Consider the following 26,240-nt stretch of genomic DNA (forward strand, 5'->3'; position numbering starts at 1 on the left):
TCACCTTTCCCTCAGCAAGCAGCTGGAACATCCCATTTTCACACTTCAAAGGTGACCAATTTCATTAGGAGTCACTAAAAACCTGCAAAGCTCCCAATTATCTGGTACTGCCACACTTCATCCCGCTCTGGATTTAAGCAAATGATGCAATGGGAAGAGCATATGATGCCATTTCTATAAATAGCACCTTTCCCCAATCAGCTATAAAAAGATGACACTTCAGACAGCTGCTGGAACACATCAAACAGGATCTGCCATTCCCACAGCAGGAAACATCTTTGCTACTGCAAATGAAACACCTGAACAGGCAGAACCTCCAATTTTTAAAGAAAATTTTTTAATTTTCCACTTTTTCACTCATATTTTCCAACCTGACTTCAGAAAACCGTCATGAACCCTAAAAAAAAATAAGAGTTATCTGTGACTCTGTCAATGTGGAGCTGGACAGAGGGGAGGATGTGTCACATGCACAAGCCTGGAGGGCACCAGGATGCTCAGGTGTGTTCCCTGAGGGAAATGTCCCAAAACAAGGGGTGGGGGTTGGTTCCTGGCAGGTGACACAGGACAGCAGGGCTGTCAGGAGGGAGAGGGATTCTCCTTCTGTGTCCCTGCCAGCTCTGGTGGCTGCTCCTCCCCATCCTTCCTCTTCTCCTGCAGCTCCTCCAGCACAGTTTGGAGCTGCAGGTGCAGGGCAGGATCCCTGGATGCAGCATCCTGCTGCTCCTGCTGTGCTACCTGCAGGGAAGGACAGAAAAACACATAAAACAGGGTGGGAAAAGCTTCTGAAGAGTGCCTGAGGAGAGCAACGGCCCTCTGTGTGCCCAGAAAAAGTTTAATTCATGCTGAGATTATTATGAAGGTACAACACAGTGTCACCAGGGCAGGACACTCCCAGAGAGGCTGCTGACCTTGAGCTAAAAGATGGGAAAATTCACAATGCCACAACAAACATACAAAGTTCCAAAAGGTTTCTACAGATACACCATGGATTGTTTGAATGATTATCCATTTCATCACCAGAACAAGATCTTTCCTGACCCACAGGTCCCTTAACCTTGGCCAGACACATTCATGGCCAAGAGCAAAGTGTGTGACTGCCTTGCTGCAGATTTAATTCACACCAACACACCGTTAAGGGCCTGGGAGTGGAGTTTTCTCCATCCACCAGCCAAGCAACTCTGTGGATATTTAATACTCACTTTATCTGTTCCTCTTCTCTGTAAAATGATCCCACTGGCCAAAAGGGCTTTTCCTGTTTCTTCAAACAATTTCTCCTCTTCAATCTTCCCTTCTTCCTTCAGTTCATTGTATTTCTCAATGAACCTGGATTGCAAAATTGCTTTTTTACACTCACAAGTAATGTTCTGGTTCACTGATGAACAGGGAGAAAGAGACAGTCTCAGAAATATTCCTGGTTTAATTATCATCTTACCTCTGGCAAGTAGATTTGAAGTTTAACCGTGTCAGGTCAAAAGGTCTTGGGCCATTGCCATAAACTTTGTAAAATCTCCTGGTCAGAAAAGGAAAGAGTTTGGTTTTTGCAGCTAAATCAAGAGTAAATAGACAACAGCACAGTCAGTTAATTTAGTGGGCAGTAAGAGCATTCACACTATTTCTCCTTTTCACAAGAACCTTTATGAACACCTGGAAGTGTCCAAGGCCAGGCTGGACAGGGTTTGGAGCAGCCTGGCATAGTGGAAGGTGGGACTGAATGAGTTTGAGGGTCCCTTTCAACCCAAACCAGTCTGGGATTCTGCAGAAGTTTGTTCCAGCTTTTTTACTGTATTAATAAAGCCCAGTTAATCAGCACCAGCAGCACCACCAGCAGCAGCGGGTCGGAGCAGCTCCCTCTCAGCGGGGTAACCCAGCCTGGAGCTCCGTGCCCGACAGGGATCTGCCCTTCCCACCGCAGAGGAGCCTCCAGCAGCCACTGCACACACAGGGAACAGCACAAACCCCACCCCACTGACTTCAAACAGCCCCGCGAACCACGAAGCGAAGGCTGCCGCTGATTCGGGAGCGCTCCCCGAGGGACAACGCGGATCGTCCCCTCCCGGTGACACCGGGGACAGCCCTCTGCGCTGCCCGCAGGGCCGGAGGGGCACAGGCCCATCGGCGGCGCCCGGGCCGGACTCACGCTCGCTCTCGGTCCTCCCGGTAGAGGATGGGCGGGATCGCGTCCGTGACCCGCCCGTAGCGCGGCCGCGGCACTCGGTACAGGGGCTCCCGCAGCGGCGGGAACGCGGCGTACACGTCCAGCCACAGCGGCTTCTCCATGATCCCGATGCGCACCAGGTTCCGCGCCCTGTGGGGGACAAGCGGCGGCGGGGGGTGCTCAGGACGCCGCGCTCACGGGAGAACCGGGACCGCCGGCATCCCCCGGCCCCCGCCCCGGATGAACCCTCCTCCCCGCACCGGCTGAACACGCTCCCAATCTTCTGCGTGCGGCTCCCGGCCATGGCGGCCCCGCCGAACGGGCCCCCGGAGCGCCCCGAGCCCGGCCCGGTGCTGCCCCACAGCCGGAACCGGAACCGGAACCGGAGCGGCCGCCAGGGCGCGCGGCCGAGTGCCGAGCGGCAGCGGGAGGAGGTGCGCAGGCGGCGGCAGCCGCTGGCCGAGCGGCGGCGCGGGCGGATCGCCCCGTCGGTTTAAGGCCGCCCCGGCGCCGTCCCGGCCGCGCCCCGGCACCCTCAGCCCCAGCCTCGGCAGCGCCAGCAGTCCCGGGGCTCGCGGGAGCCTCGTCTCCTGTTGGCTGCTGCCGCCATGTCACGGATTCACGGGATCGTGGCACATCCCGAGCTGGACCCACAGCGACGGTCGAGCCCCGCTCGTGTCCCTGCACAGACAGCCCAACAGCCCCGCCCTGGGCACCCCTCAGAGCGCTGTCCGAACGCTGCTGGAGCTCTGGCAGCCTCGGTGATCCTTGTCATAGAATCATCAAGGTTGGAAAAGACCTCGAGGTTCACCAAGTCCAGCACTTTCGGCGAGTGGACAGTGGGGTGTGCACAGGCCCTGTCTGGGGCTGCCCCGTGGCCGGAGCCCGCCCCGGACAGCCCCAGCCCTGCCCGCCGGGCTCAGGAGGCTGCAGCAGACACGGCGTGGCCACCGCAGGGTCCCGCCGTGTGCTTTTAACCTCGGTTTATAAAATCCAGCGGCTCCCCCCAGGCCCGGTGTGAACAGCCTTGCTGCAGGCAGCCTTTCCCGGCTGGGAGCAGCCCTGGGCACTAGGTGCAGCCCTTAGCTTGAGAATGAGCTGAAGGGAAGGAAAACACATCTCTGCTTCCATCTTCCAGCCTGGCGAAGGAAGGGGGCAGTAAATTTCCACGGCAGACTGGCAGCCAGCAGGTATCCCCGGGCTCGCACATCTCCAGCCCCATCCTCAGCTGACCGCTTTCCAGCCCTGCGCTGTTCTCAGCCGCTGCCTTCCTTAAAACGCTGGTCTGAGGGCAAAACCCCCGTCCCTGTGGAGGAGAGGAATTCCAAAGGGAGTGGCTGGGACTGCTCCAGGGCTGCATCTGAGCTGCTCCAAGGACTGGGCTCTGCGGCCCTTCGGGAAGCCCTGGCTCCCCGCCGCGCTCCCTGCGGCACCAAGGCAGCAGCCAGGGTTTCTCCAGCATTTCCATGCTTTTGATATTTAAGGCGAGAATGCCGTGACTTTTTCCAGGCTCTTCTTTCACACGGAAGGTTTCCAAGCCACACGTGAGACTGGGAAGCTCCAATCCTGACAGGAAATGAAAGCTGCTCCCGGAGAGCTGGCACAGGACAGGTGGATTCTGTCCCATCCCTGCAAGGGAGGGGGATGCTCCGTGTGCCCCCCGGCCCTGCCACTGCCCCTCAGGGCTGCCCACAGCAGGAACTGCTTCCCCAGTGATGGGTCACTGGATTCTTGAGGAAATCACTGGACACAAATCCAGCCCCATCAGGAGCAGGGAGGCAGCAAACCAGGGCAGATTTGGGGCATTTGCATCTGAGGGGCACAGCTGGAGCTGGGCTAGAGCTGCCCCTTCCCTCCCCAGCCCCCTTTCTTTCTTCTTCCCCCTGTAAAGAGTAGAAAAATACACAGTGTTAAAAAATATACAGTGTTAAGAGTACAACAGGACTTTATTATAGGAAATACTATTAAACATCTTTAAGAAAAAAATCACGTATGGAAATAAATTCTAAAATAGCCACACTCACAAACATCACAGATCAGTTTGTTTTGTTCTTTTTAAACCTTTTTGTAGAGAAATGATACAAACATCACTGAGAGTTGTACATTTTTATGTAAGAAATGCATTTTGGCTCCCAAGCCGGGTTTGTGGCCTTTCCACTCCTTAGACCTGACTTTTTGTTTTTTACAGGACATATAAACAACCCCTCTCCCTCTCCATTAAAATGATACTTTGTGCCTCCAAGATATTTTGACACGGCTACAGAGTGACATCATCCAGAGGCTGTGCCTGGCCTGGGATGTTTAAGGGCAACTTGTTGGGTGGTGGTGGCCAAGACGTGCCCAGGGCCCTGTGCCAGCTCACAGCCCCCGGCCACCCTTCCTTGCTGTCCCTTTCTCAAGGCTCAGTGGGAGCAGAGGGTGCCGGGCACCTCGGGGATGTGCTCAGGCAGAAGGCAGAGGCAGCTGCTGGTCTGGGACTGCTCCACCAGCAAACCTTGGCTGGGTTACAGAGGTGACTCAGGACGTGTCACTTAACGAGCAGGCTGAGAGGAGGGACAGTGTCCCCTCTTTTCCCCGGCTGCTGCTGAAGCCAGCAGTGCAGCAGGACTGAGCTGTGGCCCTGTGCCAGCCTCCCAGGAGAGCTCAGCCCATCCCCGCAGCCACGGCACGACCCAGCCCGTCCTCAAACCCTGCACGGCAGGTGCTGCGAGAGCCGGGGCCGGGCCAGCCCTCCTGCCAGCACCTCCTCGTCTGGGAGAGCAGAATTCCCTTCCCGCCCGTTGGTGCTTCCTGCGCTCATGGAAACTTCGCTGGGACTGAAGCCCTCGGTAGCTAAGAGGAGCTGGAACGGTGACAAGCTGATCCGCTTCCAAGTTTGATTTTCTTCCAAATATGCAGAGCTGGGAAGGAGTAACGGCAGCCTCCTACGGCCCCCAGGGCCAGCAGAGGGTAGGGAAGGAGCCCCTCCTTCTCTCCACCACCCTCAGAATGAAAGTCCCACCCAGGGACTAAAGGATTTTCCGTTCCCCAATTAACCCTTAGCCCCTTGCACCCTGAGGCAGGTGCTCCTCCAGACCCACATCCTACCCTGGGCAGGGCAGAGCAGCCCAGGACATCCTGTGCCCTTCCAGCACCTCCTGGCAGCCAGGCACACTATCAGGAGCAGGGGTGCTGCCCATGGTGTGCGACAGCCAGCGTGGTTGGGATGGCCCTAACCTGTCACTCACTGGGCTGCCAGGACTCAGGGCACGCTCCTCAATCCAAAGGAGTGGACACCAAAACTGGTATGGGCTGGGTGGGGTGGGAATTTTGATGCTTTGATTTTAGGAACCCAAAGCTTGCTGGCATCCCAGGGTGCTCCAAGCCCAGTGCATCCTGCCCTGGTCCTTGGCACCCCAGAACTTGTCTGAGTACTGGTGCTGCGGGAGAGCCCCGTCTGTGCTATGGAGACATCACCCAGACCAGACCCTGCAGCCCCGGACACCTGGAAGCAGCCCTGCCCCTGGCCAGGAGCCAGGAGAAAGTGAAGCTCACGGGATGCCCCCGATCCCCACCACGGCTGCGAGGGGACGACAGCAGCGCTCAACAGGTGCAGCAGCTGCAGCGCTCGCGGGGGAGGAAATCTTGGCGTCCACTTCAAAGGCACGCGAGCTCCGTTGGGATTGAAGAGGAGCCTGTCGGGAGCCAGCGCCTGCAATGGGGACTTTTGTTACCAAACCCTGCGGAGAGGCAGGGAAAACACTTGCGTGAGTGTTTGATGGCTGGGGCTTCTGCGTCTGCCGCCTTCGCAGCTCCAATCCTGCAACATTTGTGCTGGTTGGCGGGAGCCAGAGAGTGAAACAGGCACGTCTAGAGCCACCTCCTGCATTTGGCAGGGAACGTTGTGCCGATAAAGGAGAAGAAAATGTGCTGGCGGGAGCGAATTCTGACTTTACGCTCGTCACTCATTACTTACACAGCGGAGGAATTTGTTTATGTAATTATTTTTAGCCTGACAGCATCTCCCCGAGCTGCAGGATTCCGGTGCTGCGAGAACGAGGAAGGGGCTCTGCTCCTGCCCTGCACCAAACCCAGCAGTGCCCCCAAGCCCCTGTACAGCCTCTCGTGCTGAAAACACCTCCACCAGCCCTGCCAACCCCCGGCTTGGGCTTTGCCTCTTACCTACAGCGGGGGCATCCCTGGAGCTCCCAGGCTCCAGGACCACCCCCAGCACCCCACACCCGGCGGGACATGTCCTGCTCCATCAGTGAGGGTTAAACCGGTGTGAAATCCAGCCCTTGGTGCTGCCCTGTGGCGGCACAAAGCGTCCCAACTTCAAGGCAGTTGTAGCAATGCCGAAGGCAAAGGTTTAATTCAAAGTGAAACGCCTAGGAAAAGAAGGCCTTTCCTTTATAAACAATTTATATTATTTGACTATTACCTGATCTGAATCTCTGCTCATTACTCCTAGCAATAATAGACAACGGCTGTTAGCTTCCCTTTCTCACGTGGTTTTTGTTCCGGTGTGCGCAGAGTAAAGTTACATCAGACCACTACAGATATGTTCAGGAGTGCTCCGGCCAAGCAGACCCCACGTGTGAATGGATCCTCGTTAGTACGACTGATTTCATTCCTCCTGCGCCGCCGCCCGGCTGAGAGAGCAGGCGGGGCTGCTCTTCCCCAGCCCGAGCTCCACTGGCTCCTCCGCAGCCGCTCGCAGCAGCTGCCTGCTTTTTTTCCTTTTTTTTTTTTCCTTTTTGGCTGATTTGCTCGATAGGAAAAGTTGTTTTCAAACCACTGGTAAGAAAACATTGTGCCTCACTTCAGTACTTGTACTTCAGAGGAGTACAGCAGCAGAGGGGGAACAGCCAAAATCTGGGTGATTTGTTGGGTGGGTTTTTCCTTTTCCAGCCATCTCCTGATGAAGCCTCGTGCACATCCTGTGCCAGCAAGAAACCCCAGTGCTGGGACCTGCAGGGAGGGGAAGGGGAGGGAAGGAGAACAGCATGTGCTCAGCCTCAGCCACACAGTGACAGCACCAGGGGCTCTCCCAGCCATGGCACCCATGGCCACTGATGGGGCCTGTCCCCACCAGGACACACTCTGGACACAGCCCAAAGCACGTGGCCCCTCCTCCAGCCAGGCTGGATCATTCACACAGAAGTTATCATCCATCCCCAGGTGCCTCTCACCGTTTACTGCCCTTCCTTCGGCGTCTCCTCCTCCTCCTGGAGCTGCTGCCGCCGTGCTTGGAAATCTTCATCTGAAAGGCAGAGGCAGGCGGGGGCTGTAGCCACCTCCACACCAGGACACCACTGCACCTCAGTCCCAGCTCCAGGAGGAGCCCCAGGGGAGGCAGCCCAGCTTTCCCCAGGGCAGGGATTTCCTTGCTCAGAGAGAGAATTCCCAGTGGGACTTGGGGAGTTTCTACCAGAACTCGCCTGAGAACACTGGACGGAGGTTTTGGCCCACAGGGGCATTTCTGCCAGGCACTCACACCTGAGCCAGCCCTGCGGTGATCTGGGGCCAGGCACCACGGCAGCCAGCACAGCACACCCAGCACAGCATTCCTTACCATAGGCATGTCCTTCCACATCGTCGAGAAGATTTGCCGTGGAAGCCGCCGTCCCCATCCTGCGCCCTCCGCTAAGGAAAACCGGCTGTGGAGCCAGGATGTGGCCGTGGCACCACCATCGCCCTTCCCAGCCCACGCTCCAGCCACAGAGCTGCCCTTGGGGAACCCCCAGGAGCACCCAAGTGAGGCCCCCCTGCCCCACAGCTCCCCAGCCCCTTTCAGGATACACCTGGTGCTTCAGCAAGTGTTTTCTTTTTGATTTCCTCATCTTTGTCTTCTCAGAGAAGGCTCTGGCGAGTTCAAACAGCTTCTTGCGTGTGGCTGGAAGGAAGCAGCCAGGTGAGGGTCTCACCCAAAAACCCTTCCCAAAGCTGCCACGGGCAATGGGAAGGAGATGGGCAGGGCCAGGGGTGTGAGAGCCACCCACACCCTGGCACCCTGTGGTGATGCCCTGGGTTTGCCAGATTCGGAGAGGGAGACAGGGACACCTTGGTCCCTGGCAGGAGGTGCTGGTCTTTTACCCTTTTGCTGGGGTTTTCACGATCTTCCTCACCCACCCCTCCCACTGTCACCCCTGCCTGCAGCCCAGCTCAGGCTGCCCAAGGACCTCGGTCTAGTTTGTGGTGGCAAAAGCAGGCTGTGACTTCCCAGAGAAAAGGATGAGTTTGGGAGAGTGCCAGGTACTGCTGCCATCTCCCCCTGCCCACCCCACTCCCAGCTGCCCTCCAGCCCTGCCAGGCATCCTGCTGCCAGCACGGGGCCTGCACACCGACTCACATTTTCCCATGTGTTTCAATTTGTCTCGGAATAAGGCATCATCGGACACGGCACTGCCGGCCTCGTTGGTTACAGAGGGAGCTACGTCACCTGGAAGGCAAACACCTGGTCACCAGGAGTGCGTGTATGGTGAGGGGGGGCTCAGGACAAGTCACTCCCATGACCCAGTTCCAGCACCAGCAAAGGGCAGAGCTGGGAGAGAGCAGGTGGGATGAGAGCACTGGCACGTGGGGCTGGCTCTGGATGGGGACACAACCCCTGGGACCAGGGGTGCAGAGACAAGGACCAGAGACTCGCAGAGCCACGTCCCTGTTCCCCGGGTCCGTGAGCCCAGCTGGAGCCCTGCCAGGCTGCCCAGCCCCTGCGACTCACCCGACCCTGCACAGGGCCATCGACAGACACCGGCTCTAATTCTGACTCTGGGCAGCTGCTCTGCTCCCAAGGTTAATCAGGATTACCCGGGAACAGTCATTATGCCTCCAGGCACAATCCTCTGCTCCAGCTCGGCCATGGGAGGGCAGGGATGGATGGAGGCAGGATGCAGGAGCACCTCCACGTGGGGAGGGCAGGAGCACCCATCACCCACCAGCTCCTCTCCCGTGCTGGGAGGGCAGCAGGGAGGGATCAGCCAGTTTCCTCCCTCCACAGGCACTCTGGAGGCAGCTGGGCAGAGGGATGGGAATGCAGGGGCTGTGGGGGATCCTGCTGCGGAGAGACAATGCTCCCGTGTGTCTTGGAAGTTACCTGATAATACGGAGGAGAAACCAAAGTCGTTGCTGACAGCAACACTGGTCGACTTGGATTTTTTGGACTCGTATTTCAATCGATCTGAAAAAGAAAAAACGCAGCGCCCGCTCGATCAGACCCTCGAGGCAGAGCACATGGCTCCACTCCCCTCTCCCCTCACGGCCCCGTGGCTGCCGAGGGACAGGCTGGTGGCAAGGGAGGGAGCTGGGGCTTTGCTTCAGCACAGCGACCACAAGCACTTCGGTGGGAGCCCGCAGCAGCAGAGGAACTGCCCACCCACCACAAGCACATGACGAGCACACCCGTGGTTTTCCTGCCACCTGCAGTGATGGTGCTGCCAGGACCCTGCAAAGCACCAGCGACACCTCTGAGGGAGCTGGGCCCTTGGCCAGAAGGCTCAGAAGGAGGGAAGGGCAGCTCTGTGCTCAGTGGCAGTAAAACCATCCACACCCAAGCCCTTCCCGTGGCACTGGACGAACAACCAGCTCACTGGGAAGGAGTGTGGTGACAGGGAAGGAGCAATCATGGCAAAACTGCTCTCCAATTCAGGCCTGCCAGCACCTGGAGAGGGTGCACAGCTGTGGAGGGCTCAGGGGGCATTTTCAAAGCCCCTTGCTATGGATTCTGCTGGGCTCTGCCACACGTGCTGCAGAGGGGTGGGCAGGGGGAGGAGAGCAGGAGTCTGGGCATGTGGGCAGCTCGGACCACCAGCCTGGCCCCATCCTGCACTGGCTCTGCTTTGGCACAAGCCCTGATCCCACGGGCAGGGCAGTGCTGCCAGCAGCCAGTGTCACAGCAGGGTACACACCCAAAAAGCAGAAGTTTCTGAAGGCACTTTTCACCTCTCTCCAGGGCAAGGAGGAAATCCCGGTTCCTCTGGAGCTCCTTCATGAACTCTTCGTTCTGCAGGAAGAGCGCGATGCGCTCGTCCTCCAGGTACTGCTTCCACCGCCGCTCCTGCTCCAGGGAGCCCTGGCCCCGAGGGACGAGCCCCCGTGGCACGGGCTGCCGGCAGCCGTGGGAGCCCTGCGGAGGCAAAAATGGCACAGGTTGGGTGGTGATCTCGGGGGTCCCTGCAGCAGCACCTCGGGCTGAGCTCGGCCTTCTGCCCCTCTGTTACAGCGCAGCTCCCCCAGCCCCGATGGCCACCGACTGCTGCTCCCCCGAGGGGTCCCTCTCTCCTCTGCCCCACAGCCCAGGGCACTGCCCTCAAAAAGGACAAAGGGGGACAGGGCACCACCGCCTCTGCCCCTTGGGAAGGGGGACAGGGCGGAGGGGATGGACATCCCATGGGTCAAACTTTTGGAGCTCCTTTTGCAGAGCACAGGCTGGCACAGATTAACTCTAAAGGATGTGGTTGTGCCACGGCAGAACCTGGTGTGGAGGTAAGAGAAGGCTCTCAGCAGCATCGCTGCTCTATCTCCCTTCTCCAAAGAGCAGAGTCTGCAATGTCCCGCTGACAAACATCCCTGCACGAGGCACGTGACGCCTCGCACCTGGGGAGCAGCACAGCCGCACGCTGCAGCACAGCCTCATCCCTGCCTACAAGATTTATCTGATTTGTAGCTGCTCCCAGAGAGCCATAAAAAGCAAAAGCACACAATTACTGGGGAAAGAAAAGGGCAGCTGCTCTTCTCCTCCCCCTGAGCCCAAATGAATTGGCATGCTCCTATTCCCAGAAAGGTAATAGAGCCCGTGAAGCTCAACTTGCAGGGCAATCATTCATGAAAACGTGGCAGGCTGCCTTTGGAGACGAAAAGGGAGGGAGGATCAGGGTGCCTGCAGGCCCCCCAGCCCCTCACCATGGCAGGAGGGTGCTGGACCCATTTAGGGGTTCCTGTGTTAGCAAAAGGCCAAGGGATGCCCCAAACTGTGGCTTGCCTGGAGTTGAGCTGGGTGCCCAGCATGTGTTGGGGCTGTTTGTTCCCCATGGGATGCTGCTGGCACGCAAACCTTGTGGCTTAAAACCACCATGGAGTACACGTGGACTCTGATTTCCCAGGGGCAAATCCACTGGCTTGCACTAGGTTTCCCACCCAAATTCCACTGCAGCAGCCCTCAAGTGCCCTGGCAGTGCTGCTCTCCTTAGGAGCATTACTGGTCCTGCTGCTCCTCACCAGGGCAGTGGGCAAGATTTTCAAATAATTGAAAATATAAGGTGCTTATGGCAAGTGGCATTTCTGGCACTAATCATTGGGATAATGGCAGGAAAAAAACCAAAGCCTCGCTGAGAGATCTTTGACACCTTGCCCACTTCAGTCTCTTGAACAGGACACGCTCCAAAACTTTCGGTTTAGTGCACACCTGGTACCCAGATGCTTCCAGAGTGCTGATGCTGCAGGCTCAGGGTGGCTGAGGACTGGGATGGTGCTCCACACCACCTCACGGAGCCAGGCTGGAAGGGGTGGCCGAGCCTCACCTGTGTGCCGGCCGTCTGCTGGGGCAGGATGCGCAAGAAGTCCTCGGGGAGGTTGCCCAGGAGCGGCGGGTTCCAGTTCCTGTAGTGCGCGGGCGCCGCGGCGCTGCCAGGGCCTGGCACGTCCGTCCTGCGGGGCAAGCACAGGCAGCACCTCTGGCGAGGGAGAAACCCACCAACACCTGCCATGGCAGCGGGGCACAGGGCCTGGCACAGCAGTGCCTGGCACAGCAGAGCCTGCCCAGCTCCACCAGTGGTCTCGGGAACCAGGAAACCCCAGCACATCCCCGAATGTGCAGCGTTAGCATCAGCTCTGGAGAGCAAAAGGCTTTCCTAAAGCGTTTGGAATCTTTGGGAGCTGCATTTCAAGCCTTGCCCTGCAACTCTGCACGCTGGGCTTTCCTTCTCCTCCTTGTTTCACTCAGACTCCCAAAACCCAGCCCGGTGGAGCCCCAGCACTGCAGGGATTTGCTTACGGAACTGACAAACGCCTCTCACCAGATGCCACACCCAGCCTGCACAGAGGGCAGGGGCTGGCACACAGGTGCCCGGGGCTCACACTTGCTGTCCCCCAGCCCCACACCTACAGCCAGAGCGGTGCTGCCAGGGGACAAGTGAAGCCAGCCGAGGTGTGCGGTGAGGAGCCGGCGCGGGGCCCGGCCACCCAGCACCTGGTGTTTTCCAGTGGAGGCGAGCGCTCCCCGCCCCCAGGAGCTGATTTTTGCCATTCCACATGCTGCCGGAGCGGCTTTCCGGCCCCTCAGCTGTTCGTGTTTTAAGCCCTCACAGGGATTTTTGAGCCAGCTGTGAGCTTCATTCATCTCCCTTGGCTTTGTCTCACTCGACCCTATAACGAACTGGGGCCAGACGGTGTGCCAGGGCCAGCTGAGGGCAGCCTGCCCCCCGTGTGCTGGCACAGGGTGCCCCAGGAGCGGGAGCTGTGCGGGGCTGGGGCTCACCTGGGCGGGGGGGTGGGCGGTGCACGGGGGTAGCGGCTGCCCAAGGCCTGGCTCTCGTAGGCGGGAGGGGAGTACACAGGAGGGGGCTCCTCGTCTGAGCTGTCCGGCTCCAGGGTCCGCTCCAAGATCTGCAGGGTGAGAGGATGGGGTGAGGGCAGGACAGGGAAATGCTCCGCAGTGGGCCAGGGCCCCACGTGCAGCAGCAAAGCAGGGATGGCACGGGCTGAATGCTGCTGCAGAGAGGACGGGCAACCTCCTGGCACTGGACCTCCTGCACTCAGCAGGGTTTGGTGGAGTTTGAAGGTGCTGCTTTCAAGGGAAGAAGGTGCTATCCTTGGATGCACACAGCCCTGGGGAGTCCTTCTGACAACAGCAGAAGGGTCTCTGTTGGGTTTTGGGATGAGAGAGAGATGGGAGAGCACTTTGGCTTCAGCCTGAAGCTCTGCCCAAGACAATCTTGGGTGCAGCAGCCTGGCTGAACCGGGCACTCAAACCTCTGCCTGCCTGCAGCAGAAGGGTCTCTGTTGGGTTTTGGGATGAGAGAGAGGTGGGAGAGCACTTTGGCTTCAGCCTGAAGCTCTGCCCAAGACAATCTTGGGTGCAGCAGCCTGGCTGAACCGGGCACTCAAACCTCTGCCTGCCTGCAGCAGTCGAGCAGCACTGTGCCCAGGCAGGAGGAGGCAGGAGGAGGCAGGATGAGACTGAGGTGCCCACTCACGGTGACCCGGCTGTGGAAGCCAGAGCCCAGCAGAGGATCTCCACGCAGGTTACCTCGGGGGGGATGCTGTCCTCCGAGTCCGAGCTGTCGTCACAGCCGCTGCCGTCCAGGTTCATCTGCAGGAGCTGGTCGATGGTGGCGTCCACGGCGCCGTTGTTGGCTCTCAAGACACACTCGATTATGTCGTAGTCCATGTTGGGGAACATGGTCTTGAAGTCCTCCATGGCCTGGTTGAACTCCAGGCGCCGCACCTGCCTGGCGGGGCGGCTGTTGTTGAGCTCCTGGGCGGAGGAGCCGCCGCGGGAGCCGCCGTTGCTGCTGCTCCGGCGGAAGAGGCTCGTCATGGCGGGGCGGCTGCGGGGGCTCGGCGCCCACGGTCCCGGCTGTGCCCGTGCCCCTCCTCACGGGGGGCTGCCCCTCCTGCCAGCCGGGACCATGGGTGGGCGGCGGGGCTCCCGCTCCCCGCGGCCGGCGGCTCCGCTCGTCAGCCCCCGGCGCACGGCAGCATCCTCCCACCTGCGGAGGGGACACGGGACAAAGTCACCCACGGGACAGCACGCAGAGGCTCCCCCGTCTCAACAGGGGACATTCGGTTCCATCCCACCCATCCCTGCGGGACTGTGCCATCCCCCGCAGCGGGCGCGGCACGCCGGAACGTGGATGTGCCGTGCCGGGAGCTGTACCAACAAAACGCAAGGCAAGAAAAATGGCATTACTTCCACTGCTGAAGGCTGCCCAGATTTAACGTTTCCAGGTTTGACATGTATTTATAAACACAGCAAAATCACTCTTTAAAATAAAACATGGAGTCGGCTCAGAGAGTGTCAGAGCAGGGGGCTAAAATGCTCTGCAGCACGGCAAATCAACCCTTTGGAAAAGCCAACAAATCCAAGATTAACATTCACTTTAAAACCATAAACAGATTATACAGCTACTGCTTCTCGTTTGAAAATGCAGGGCCAAATTCAGTTCTGGATTAACTCCACTGTTTGAAACAGAATTACCCCAGGAACACTTTTGATCCATAATATCATTTTCAAAGGCTTTTTCCTAAGCAGCAGGCAGAGAGGTCAGGATAACTGTCCCTAAATGGTATTTAATGCAGAAGAACGTGCCAAGCACATTTCTTAGCAAAATGGCATAATCAGATTCCAAGCCATTAAGAGGAGCAGTCACCTCTGAAGGTCACCCAGGCTCTCCCCTGCCCAGCAAGACCGTGTGTGACAGCCATGTCCCCAGTGCTCGGCCCCTGTGCCAGCCCACAGCCCTGAGCTGCTCCAAGGGGTTTCCAGGGGCTCCCAGAGGCTGCTGAGAGTGAAACACACTTGTAAAACATGGAGAGCTCAGCAGGAACTTGGGGAGAAGTTCACTTTTTGCCACGCTCCTTAACCCCCAACTTCATCCCCAGGGACAGCACTGCTCTGGCTCGGTACCAGAGGAATCACGGGGATGATTCCTGCTCCAGGCACGCTCTGCTCTCCTTCCCTGGCTTTTTTGTAATCCTGGAAGCATTTGCATTTGGATGCACTACAACAGCAGCCCCGTGCAAACACCAGCACCCAATCAGTTGCTGCACCTCGGTCCCCGGGCTGAGGATGGTGCCAGGGGCCATCCAGTGCCACCTTCCCGTGGCATTTGCTCCCACGCAGGACAGGACCCGTACAAAAGAAGCAGGAGAATCGCTGTCAGGCACAAGGGGCCATTTCCAAACAGCACTGGGAGCCCCCAGCTTGCTCCTGCTCACTAATAATATCCATTTAACTGGTCACTCAGCCAGGAACTGTCTCCATCCCAGTAATTCTCAGTCCCCAGGATCTGCTCCAGCTTGCCAGGAGCCAGGCATGGAGCAGCACTGTGCAAGTGAAGCAGGAACAATTCCGACAGCTCTGCCCGGCTCTATTCACTGAGGACAAATAAATCCGCTGGAGTCAATTAATAAAACACTGCTGCTTGGTTCCTCCTCCGCTCCCCTGACTCATTCCCAGCAAAGAGCCGGCATTGTTCACACCTCTGGAATTATACTTTAATTGCAATATTGCATGGCTGGTTTAGTCACGTATTAAATTGAGTTGTAACACATTCACAGGGTACACACCTCCTTACGAGATTTGGCTACTCCAAGAGGATGGAGAACGAGCCTGGACACCCACGGGGACACAGCGTATACTGGATACACTGCAAACACACACACAATGCACATATGGGCATGAGAGTTTCTGTGGAGAACTGTTGGCTCAGCAATGCTGTGCCAGCCCATAAACCTCAAACAGCAAAATCAGCCCTCAAAATCAGGCTGGAAATCCCCAGATCTCTATAAAGTAACCAAAGTACCTGTGGCTGGGGAATCTCTGTGTCCCAGCATTTGACCTTTGAGTGTGTATTTAATATCTCCCCTGTAACCACGAGGGCCATGGCTGTGCCAGGCACTGGCAATCCCCCTGCCAGCCCTTTGGGCTCCTGTTGCCAACACTGACTCTGGGGAGGTGTTAGTCAACACTGCACGAGAGGGACAACTCCCTGGAAGTGCTGGGTAGTGTGATTGAGCACAGCAACGTGCAGAGCCACGGAAATCTTCTGGTCAGAAGACCAACAAAATTAGGGATGGGAACAAGACATTTATACACCAGAAAGGCTCTGCTGCACATCTGGCTTCAAACAGTCCCAAGGGAATGTGTTGGGACATTCCCTGCCCTGAGATACACCCGGAATTTGGGGCTGGCAGGGGCTGCTGCGAAGGTGCAGCTGAAGGTGCTGCAGGTGCTGTGGCACAGACCAGGGCAGTTCATGTGCCCTGAAGGCTTTTAAACCTATTTTTTTCAAAGTCCTGCTGCTCATCCAGAGAAGTGCAAATCACTACATCAGCATGAGTTAAAATCCAGGGAAAAGCAAGTGGTCCTGTTGGCAGGAGTTGATTTAAAAGATCAACAGGTAGCTGTATTCCGAGGATCCTCCCCAGTTCCTGCATGTCTGCAGCAGCGTCTTCAGGTGAGCAGTGGGGACAGCAGCCAGACCTCTGTGACAGCTGGGGAAGGGGCTCAACATGTTCCTGGCCCTTATTTCTGTGATGTCAGTGAGGGCCTGGGAAGATGCCAGGAAAAGCAAAATCCTTTGGATTTCCCAAAAAGGAAAGAAGAAGTTGGTGTCTGCAGCCCATGTGCGGGCACAGGCGCACTTGGGGCACGGGCTGGGCTCCTCTTCCCCTCGTGCCCCATTTGCAGAGTGAGGCTGTGATGACTCTTATGGCTGCTGCCTGATCAACTTTCTCCCTGTCTGACAATAGCTCCTGCCCTGTTATCCTGCAAAAAGGACCCTGAATGCTGTTATTCATTCACCAAACCCAGGCACAGGCATAATCCTTCGCCCTTCTGCTGTTCCATCACAGGAGGAGCTTAAAGGCTTTGCAAGCTCCTGGTCCATGTGTCCCTGTCCCACAGGTCACAGAGAGCAGCCAGTCAGCAGCGGGGACACTGGTGTGCCTGGCACCATCCCCGTGCCCCACCAGCCCTGGCAGCACAGGATAAATCCTCCTGTCCTGGCTCACCCCAGCTGAGCCTCCTCCACATCCAGCAGTGGTGGCTGTGCTGGCACTGACCTGTACCACGGAGAAAGTGCCATGTGACATCCCAGTGCCAGGCTGGGGCCAGGCACAGAGCCAGCACTGGGTTAGGAAGGGCTGCCAGGATGCCACATCCACACCAGCTTTTATCCAAGTGCTTTCATGCCCTGGGACAGGGCTGGCACTGAAAATGCTGTGTTTTGGTGTCACTGTGTAGCCAGGACAGCACAGGACACTTTCCCACACACCTGCATGACTGCTGTCTCACTGCACACTGTTCTCAGGCATTGGCACACCTTTGGCTGCAGCTCCTGCCCTTAGGTCACCCCTCGAAACCACAAAATACAACCAAACACAAGCTGACTTTGGGAGGCAGGTCCCCTCTGCCCGCCCAGGGGTTCACCCTGCTCTTCTCCCACCCAAGCTGCCAATGACTTGCACAATTCAGATCCACCCTCACCAGAGCCAAGAACAAGACCAGAGCCAGGAGAACGCCTCAGTCAGGCTCCTGGGGAGGGATAATGCTCACAGCCTGGGAGGCACATCCTCCTGTGCTCCTGGCATCCCTCCTGGGCACGGCTGCTCTCACCCAGCCCCTGAGCAGGCACTCGGTACCTCCCAGAAATGGGCTCTTCCCATGGAGAGATGGCCCGAGGGGAAGCTCTGGGAGCAGGCACGGTGTAAAGAGGAGGCTGCCAGCCCTCAGCTGCCTGGGAAGAGCAGCTGGATAATCCCGGGGGTCGGTCAGACCGGTAATGTCGTGCTGGAAGCAGCAGTTGCTCGGCTCTGCGAGGAGCACAGCCCAACCGGAGGAGCCAGCAGCTGGAAAAGCACTGGGACTGATCGCTTGCAGCCCTCTCTGCTCAGGGAAGAGCCTTGGCACCAAGTGCAAACGAGAATATTCCCTTCCCCAGTGTCTGCTGCAGCTCAGACAGCAGATGGGATTGCTCAAACACTGCCCAGCCCCTTCTCCCCTGCTATTGCCACGCTGTGTTCATAGATCACCCCTGAAAACACGCTGGAGCTGGGACCCCGCCCTGCAGCCAGCATGGGGGTGACACCACCGACTGCTGGGTCCCTCCAGCCCTGCACTCCCCAACCCTCAGGCCACTCATCCCGTGGTGGCTGCAAGCCCAGGCCTCTGGTGCCTCAGCTGGGGATGCACAGCAGATGTGCAGAAGCCTTTCCATGCACAGGATTATTTGGAGACAACGGCTGACAGCCCCCCCAGTTTCTGGAGGGAAGACTCTTGGAAGAAGTCTCAAAACTTAGGGATGTTAAACCAGAAATAATGGCTCTGTCCAGAGCAGATGTGCTGAGTTCTGCTGCAGCCAGGCCCCTGCAAAGAGATTGCTCAATGTGGGAACGAGAAGTCTGGGAACGTGACTGCTTGGCAGCTACAGGTGTGATTATAACAGGACTGAAATTGGGATGAAAAGTAAATGATCAGGAACAGAAATTGTTATTCTCTACCACCAAACATGCCAAGGATGTGCAGGATGGGTCCCTACCAGTCTCTCCTAAATCCTCTTGTCACCTTCCTCTCTGCCTCAGGGGATGCTGTGCACCCCTCCTGGGCCTGCAGCCTGGGAAAATTGCTCTGAGCAAATCCTTTTTCATGGAAACAAATAAGCACCTGAGGATCTCCTTTAATACTTGTTCTACCGCATATTAAAATGGCTGGGTTTAAGCCCTTTTCAAAAGCAAAAGCAATCAGGGAGGCGAGCACAAGTAAGCCCTGCTTGGGAACCTGTGCAGCACGTACCTCTCTGCAACAGGAAATTCCCCTCTTGGCTCCACAGCAAGTGCGGAGGAACCGGGAGAGCCATGGAGTGATCCCAAGCCCAACGCGGCACCGTCAGCATTCCTGCCCAGGCGCTCTCCACCGACTGCTTTACTGGAGAGCCCATGGACACGGCAGCACTCTGAACACTCAATATCCACGTTTCAGAGCTGCAGTGGCTGCCGCTGCCTCGGGGCACCCACTGCTCTCCCACCACGGCCGGCCATGCCCTCCTCCTGGACAGATTTATAGGAGCCCTTTGTGAGCCGACCAGATTTCGGCCCTCCACAGCACCCAGCTGGATCCTAAAACAACAACACTCTGATAAAACTGGGGGGGACACACTCAGCTGGGACCACAGAGCCAGGCAGGGCTGCACCGGGGACCCCTCACACAGCACCCAGAGCACCCACCTTCCCCCTGCCAGTGCCGGGATGCAGAGGGATCTGCAGGGCTCCCAGGGGGTCCTGGTGCCCCCAGTCCCCTGTGCCAAGCGAGGCAGAGCCACCCCCCTGCCCCTCGGCATTGTGCAGCGCTAATCCCTGGCTTTCACACGTTTTCCACGGCAGGACCACAGCCCCCGCCCCAAACTAAGCCCACATTAATGAGGTAGCACTAGATCCTCATCCAAAAGTCGCCTGCCTTGCGAGGCCGCCTTGCACTGGTTTCATTGAAGGTAATTTGATCTTGGTAGGACGACATTCCTAAAATAGTTGAGGGAATTCAAACATGAAATAAGGTTTCCAGGAAGGGATTAAAAAAAAAATAGGTCAAGCAAGTGTGAGCGATTAAAGTGACCCAGCATCCCTTTGTACGGTTTAACTGCGACTCTGTTCAACTCTATCTTGCACCAACATGTAATAAATTAGATCCAAGAGGCTGCCCAAAGCAGAGAGGCTGATATAAGATTATTCCAGGAGGTGGCTGGAGTCGGTGACCTTTCCTCCCCTGGCTTTCACCGCCGACATCAAACACACACGGCCCAGCTGAACGATCGGCTCAGAGCTTTGGAACGGCGCACGCGACCGCGCCACGGCCGGATGCCAGCACTGCCTCCGTCCCACGGGATGGCCCTGCGCCCATCCCAAACTTCCTGCCTCAGTTTACCCATCCCAAGGCTGGCAGGAGGGAAGCCCAGGCACCCCTGTGGCCGCTGGTGTCCCCCCGGCGCTCGCCACAGTCGCCATGCAAAGCCCTAGCGCCATATGTCACGCAAACCCATCCTTAACTGCTTATCCCTCTTCTCCCTTTGTGCTCCCAGCTCGGCACAAAAGCGCCGGGAAGCAGCTGGGAGTGAAAGAAAATAAAAATTCCTGTGGAGACAAAGGTGTGTGGCATTCCCTGGGGACTGGGCTCAGGGCAGGGCATGTGGAGGACTCGCTGCTGGGCAATTTTTGGGTTAGGTTTGGGCAGTGAGTGATAAAGGGGAGTGGGGGAACATGAACCCAGGCTGGGGGCAGGGCCAACCCCGCTCCCTGGATAATTAGTGTGGCTGATTCCAATTGCTAATTTGCCATTATAGGTCAAGAGTCACGGAAATTAAAGGATGGGAGGGAAAAAGGAAGAAAAAGCCTGAGTAAAGGCAGTTCCTTCCCCTCCATCTCTCTGCATAGCAGGAACATACTGGATCAGGCTGGGCTGACTCTGCCCCAGGCTGGTGCAGAGCATCTCTGCAGGATTTGGCCCTGGGCATCCCACAAAGGCAGGGGCAGGCAGGGACAGGCAGGGACAGGCGGTGCAGACCAGGCCCAGCCTCCAGCATCTCCGGTGGCTGCTCTCCTGCCATCAGGGTTTAAGGGCCGGCACTCACTGTGCAAAGGAAAAATCCTGTATTGATTCACCCGAAGCTCTGGAGCACAGACCGCACGAGTTTCTATGGAAACAAAATTAGTGGAGTAAAACTCTCCCTGCCGGCACACGGTGAATTATTCACCAGGACAGGCCCCTGGGCAGAGGGGCTGCTGAGAAGATTTAAAGGTGATCACAGAGTGGCTGCTGTGATCCCCCTTCCCTGGGGGACCCAACCACAACCAGGGAGAACGAAAGGCCCTGGGTTTCCACACCATGTGCGTGGTGGGAAGGTCCTGCACCTCCCTCACCGTGTCCACAGCCTCTGGGGTCCCCAGGGACAGAACAAGGGCTTCCCGCCTTGCTTCCCCCACTCCCAGCCCCTTGCACCACAGCATGGCAGTAATACATGGCACAAAGTGTCACTGCCTGGTGTCCACCTGGCATGCACCGGCCACCCTGTGGTCAGCCATCCCTGGCACCCAGGATGAGCCTGTGAGGGCAGGACCAGCCGCAGCCCCGCTCATCCCACAGAGCCTCTCAGCACCGTGCTCACCACTGCGAGCCAAGAGCCAGGGAAGAAAGGGACTAATTAAGTCACAAACAGAGGAGGGTTTTTTTATGAGTCACTAAGCCATATGGCTGATGCAAGCTACCCCGGGAAAGTGCCGAGCCAACAATCCAGCGCTGCTGTACCCTCGTTGTCCTGGGACACGGTGTCACACTGTAATTGCGCCAGGCTTTTGTCCTCCCTCGTGCCGGGTGACATTGCTCAGCAGAGGAGAACCTGCTTGAAAGGCTACACCTCACCAGGGACAGGTATTTAATTAAGGCCCTACATCAGACCCCTCCTGCCAACCAGCACAGGCTGCTCCATCCCGGCACAATCCGGACTGTGGGGCGGAGAAAAGCCCTGAAAGGAGGAATGTAGAGATTGCTCCGTCACAGCACATCACAGAAATTACACGGGACACCAACCTGGATTTGAAGCCAGGCCAAGGCTCAGAGAAGCTCTCAGTCTCCTCAGCAGCAGAGTCACCCCTGTGCCAGCACAGCCGTGTTCTGGGTGGCAAAGGGACCAGGCCCTGAGCAGTGGCTCTGCTCCTTGCCCCTTTGCCACGTGCTGGACCCAGCCACCACAACGGGTCACATTCTTCTTCAAAATCCCATCTTGCTTCTCTTTCATTATTTTTAAGTTTGCATTACTAATTCAGGTACATCCCATCCCAGCTGATTTGCACTGATCGTGGTAATCACCAGCCAGGGAGGTTAAAAGCCACCAGGATTTCAGAAGTAACAGTTTAGGCTCCAGGAGCTGGGAATCCTCCCCAAAGACTGTCCCCCATCCCCACTGCTGCCTTACAGCCCCAGCACATGATCCCAGTGACCCATCTCCATCAGCAGAGCTCCAGCCACCGTTCTCTCCATTTTCTGGAGGCTATCTCCCTATTTTCCCCCGCTCAGCCCTGCTTTCCTACGCCAAGGACAGCGGCCAGGCTCCATCCCGGAGTGTTTGTGTGCCCATCTGCGTGTGCCTTCCCTGGGGAAGAGAGAGCGAGGGCAGGGATCGACCAGCTGTCAGGCAGAAGGAAGAAATACCACTTCCAGGAGTCAGAGCTCATTTCCCAGCAATAAAAGCAGGCTGCAAAAAAGTACCACTAATGGGAATGCACATCCCACACCACTCCAGCCACCGATAGCAAAGCACCCAGGGGCTGTAGGTTGGAAAAATAAAAGCCATCAACAAGGCTCGGTTTTAAGCAGCACAGCTGTAGACTAGGCCCAGATCAGGGCATAAAGGATCTGCCATTCCCCACACAGGATTATTGCTGTGGATGATGCCTTCCACGTGCCAACCTTGGCTCCTGGCTCTGAGTTATGGCTCCTCCAGCAGATGGAAAAGAAAACCTTACTGCTTCCTTCCAGGGAGGGGAATAGCTCAGATCAGCATCCGCCCTTAACTGCTCCACTCTCCATCTTCCTCAGCCCCATTATCCCCACTCCACACACACACTGCTCTGGGGACCTGAGGAAGAGCCAGAGTCTCCAGTGCTTGTAAATGCCACCTAGAAAGGAAGACCTGAAGAGTTTGTGCTTCCTGGAGTTAATTGTGGGTGGATGTCATCTCCTTTCCCATCTATTCCCGGTGTGCTTTGGTGAGGAGGGTCCTCATCACTGCATAGGCAGCCTGCCTTCCCTCTGCCAGGCTCACACCCTCTGAGCAGGGGTGTGAGACAGCTCTACCTCCCCAAAACAACCCCTGGAGATCCCGGCAGACCCCAGGGACCAGCCGGGGGACAGCTCCTGCAAGGCAGTTACTCTGGGTTTTAAGACACACTTGTTTGTTTGTTTGTCGCTGAGCAACAGAGAGGATGGAAAAAATATCAATGTCATATTGTCACCTATGAGTCACAGCTCAGCACGGGTCGAGATGCCCCGGTTCTGCTGCCACCGAGCACGGGGAGACGGAAAAGGGCGTGAGGCACCCCAAAAGCAGCTCACTCCCCCTCTCTCTGCCTGTCAGGCCCTGCCCCGACACCTTCCCCATCCCCACAGATGGGGGGGACTCGAGTGGCCTGGGCACATCAGTGGCCTGGGGACATCGGTGGCCCAGGGACAACTTTGCGAGCCCTGGAAGTCGAGGCAGGAATTTGCATTCCTATTTGCATTACCTAATTGCGCCTGCGGGTTTCCTGGGGCAGCGGCTGGCTCTGGTTTCCATGGCAGGTTTTGTGCAGACCTGGAGAACCGAGGGAGGCACAAAGGGGCCACAATGGACCTGCCACTCACCCGCATCAAAGGCGGCCGGCGGGGCGGGCCGGGGGCACCGCGGACGGGGCACCGCAGCCTGTCCCCCCGGCACCGCCAGCACCGGGGCACCCCGGGGCAGGGCGAGCGGGTGGCTGGTGGCCGACGCGCGGTGACACCCGCGGTTCCAGCGGTGGGGACACGCCGCTGGTGAGGCTGCTTGACGGAGGAGTGGAGCCGCAGCCGCTTGTCGCCCAGAGGCAGCAGCTGCTCCGCGCCCGTCGGAAGTGGTGCAAGAGCTGGACCAAGATGTTCCCCCTGTTCTCATTTCCTGTTATTTTCAGCCAGCTTTCCACCCAACTGGGTGGGTGGCTTTGTCCTTCCAACTTCTCTCTCCATTCAGGGACCGTCTCGCTCGCTGCTGTGCCCACCCAGCGCCCGTGCTGACCCCAGGGAACTGGCAGAACAGCCAAACCCTGGTCCCCACACCATTGCTGCAAGCCCAGTGCCACCGAGCAGCAGTGAGGATCCAGCCAGTGTCCCTCCATCACCCTGGCCATGGTGACAGAGATGTTGCCACCACAGCCACGGCACAGAGGGACCCATCTCTACCTCACACACCTGTGAGGAGCTCTGTGCTATTATTTCAATTTTTTTTCCGTATTTTACAGTTATCAATTACCATCCCCACCATCACCTCGTGCTGCCCCAAAGCCTCCCGGCTCTGACCACAAGCACCCCACAGGCAAGTGCACCCACAGGGTTAGGGCAGCAGCCCCCTCCCCACAGGTCTCACTCCAGGATTTTACCCTCACAGCACAGACCCTGACCATGAATGGCCCTCCGGATCCCCTCCTGGCTATCCCACTCTGAATGCCAGCAGCCACAGCATGTCTGGTTATCTGTGCCCCCGCAGAGGGTGTTGCTGCAGGCAGATAAGCACCAGCACTCACTATCATGCTGCTGTTCCCAGGGCTCAGGGAACCACAGCACGGACGCCATGGCAAAGCTGCTCGGCCACGCCACCAACACGGTCAGGTGTCGGTGTGCTTTGTTCGTTTTTTTTCTCATTTGAAAGCTCATTTTCAATAAAATTCTGGAAAAGTCAAAGCCTTCCCAGGAACTCTGTGGCTGGGAAGAGGATGGGCACCTTTGACGGAAACAATTTTGGCTATCAGATGCTCTGACACCAGGGATGGGCTGTTGACAGCCAGGGACTGGTGCACAAGGCTCTGCCAGCATGAGGCACATCCTCACCACAGGGTGGTTGGATAACCAACCACCCACCTGTGGGAAAAGCCACAAGTGCACAACTACCAGGAGGTGATGGCAGGGTCTCCTCTGCTATGACAACCACCAAAAGCTTCCCACTACCACCACCAGCACCAGCCAATCTCCACTCCCAGAGGGCTCCCCTGGGGTCTCATTGCCCCAGTGCTGCACTCCTGCTGAGCACTTCCACAGGAAAACCTCTGTGAAAACCACAAAAAGCTTCTCAGCGGAGCAGATGCCGCTTCAGCCTGTGTTCTTAGAGATGGAGGAGGAGGAGGAGGATGTGTGGAAAGCCACAGCTTCCCCAGCCGCGGGGCAGCCCCGCCAGCAAAGCCCCAGCGGCAGCCTCCGGGGTCAGCCCAGGATGGTGGTTCTCTCATGGAAATCCTTACGGCTCCAGCCCCCGTGTTTGTTGTCAGTGGCAGCAGCAGGAGGAGGTGTGAGGAGGAGGTGCGACTCCACTGCTTTTTAAGAAAATAATAAAAAAAGAGCCTTTCCAACCCGCCTGAGAGACAGTGCAGGAGAGCACTGCTCTGAGTGGTGACTTGCACTTGACTCCTTCTCCATTGCTGTCTGTCCACAACCCACTGGATGGGAACCCCAGGTGAGGATCAGCCTGGCAGGATGGTGCCCTCCATCCTTATGGAGGATGTGATATGTGGCTGAGCTGGGCACCCGATCGGGGGCTCACAAATGACCCTGGTCACCCAGGAGGTGACCACCACTGCTGTGGCAACCCAGGGCCCCGCCAATTCCTGCAGCAAGCCATGACCCATCCGGCAGGGATGGCAGGGATGGCGGGGATGGTGGGGCGTAAGGTGTGCTGCTCCATGAAGGCGGCGGAGGGGACAGGGACGATGTCCAGCAGCAGGAACCCACCAAACCCGCAGCGCACGGAGGGGTCACGCTCGGGGACCGGCGATGCTCCGGGGCTGAGCGGGACGCGGGTGCTGCCCCACGGCCGAGTCTGCCGGCCCGCGCCCGGCCCCAGGCGGGGAAGGCACCCTTGGCCCCACGCCGGCCCACGGGCTCCGCACGCGGGACCCTCCCGAGCCCGGCGCAGGCCCGCGGCGGAGCCGAGCAGCCGGAGCAGCGGCGGGGCCGTGCCGGGGCTGCGGCCCCCAGCGCTCCGCTCCGGCCCGGCTCCGGAGGGGCGGCCGAGCGGCCGCAACAGGCGCGGCCCCGGCCCCGGCCCCGGCCCCGGCCCCGGCCCCGGCCCCGGCCCCAGCCCCGCCGCCGCTCCGCCCGGGCCCCGGTGGAGGCCGAGCCGGCGGCGCCCCCGCTCCCCCCCAGCCCCGGTGGGGCCCGCGCGGCTCCGGGCCCGACCCGCGCAGGCCGAGCGGCACCGCCCGCCCCAGCCCAGCTCAGCCCAGCCCGGCTCGGCTCGGCTCGGCCCGGCCCGGCCCGGCCCGGCGCACAAAGAGCCCCGGCCCGCCCCCCTTACCGGCGGTCGGCGCCGCGCTGCGGGGGCGGCGGCGGGCGGCTCCAGTCACGCCGGGAACCATGGAAAGGAGCCGGGACGGGAGACGTACGTGGCGGGCGGGCGGGGGCGGCCGTGCCCGGCAGCGGGGGGCGGCGCGGCGGGGCCGGGGCCGGGGCCGGGGCCGGGCCGGGCCGGGGGGGCGCGGGGAGCGGGGCCGAGCGGGGCCGCGCCGAGAGGCTGAGGGGGCGGGGGTGCGCGGGGCCCCGCGGGACTGCTGTGTCCCCGCGGGACTGCTGTGTCCCCCCGGGACTGCTGTGTCTCCCCCGGGACTGCTGTGTCTCCCC

At 58.5% G+C, this 26,240-nt stretch overlaps 2 protein-coding genes across 4 annotated transcripts; both read right to left on the reverse strand.

Annotated features, from left to right (window-relative positions):
- Nucleotides 1–315: 315 nt before the first annotated feature.
- On the reverse strand, nucleotides 316–2,546 carry MRPS23 (mitochondrial ribosomal protein S23). The gene is made up of 5 exons (XM_032129910.1): nucleotides 2,416–2,546; nucleotides 2,138–2,305; nucleotides 1,433–1,510; nucleotides 1,200–1,323; nucleotides 316–735 (listed from the first exon to the last, which is right to left on the reverse strand). Exons 1-5 carry the CDS (start codon nucleotides 2,457–2,459, stop codon nucleotides 577–579), a joined length of 573 nt encoding a protein of 190 aa, XP_031985801.1. The 5' UTR covers nucleotides 2,460–2,546; the 3' UTR covers nucleotides 316–576.
- Nucleotides 2,547–4,075: 1,529 nt separating this feature from the next.
- CUEDC1 (CUE domain containing 1) lies at nucleotides 4,076–26,010 on the reverse strand. 3 transcript variants are annotated; one of them, XR_004243969.1, is made up of 12 exons: nucleotides 25,918–26,010; nucleotides 13,380–13,842; nucleotides 12,609–12,736; nucleotides 11,653–11,779; nucleotides 10,076–10,259; nucleotides 9,231–9,314; nucleotides 8,487–8,576; nucleotides 7,937–8,030; nucleotides 7,710–7,768; nucleotides 7,327–7,397; nucleotides 6,576–7,105; nucleotides 4,076–5,846 (listed from the first exon to the last, which is right to left on the reverse strand). XR_004243969.1 is itself a non-coding variant. In XM_032129908.1 (11 exons), the coding sequence occupies exons 2-10, from the start codon at nucleotides 13,668–13,670 to the stop codon at nucleotides 7,330–7,332; spliced, it is 1,125 nt and encodes a 374-aa protein (XP_031985799.1). In that variant the 5' UTR covers nucleotides 13,671–13,842; nucleotides 25,918–26,010; the 3' UTR covers nucleotides 4,076–7,105; nucleotides 7,327–7,329. The 3 variants fall into 3 exon arrangements, 2 of the variants coding, with proteins under 2 accessions (XP_031985799.1, XP_031985800.1); XM_032129908.1 differs by having other exon boundaries at nucleotides 4,076–7,105; XM_032129909.1 differs by lacking the exon at nucleotides 25,918–26,010 and having other exon boundaries at nucleotides 4,076–7,105; nucleotides 13,380–19,127.
- Nucleotides 26,011–26,240: the final 230 nt, after the last annotated feature.

This window comes from Corvus moneduloides, chromosome 20 (assembly GCF_009650955.1).
Source record: "Corvus moneduloides isolate bCorMon1 chromosome 20, bCorMon1.pri, whole genome shotgun sequence".
In the NCBI taxonomy this organism is placed as follows: Eukaryota; Metazoa; Chordata; class Aves; order Passeriformes; family Corvidae; genus Corvus; species Corvus moneduloides.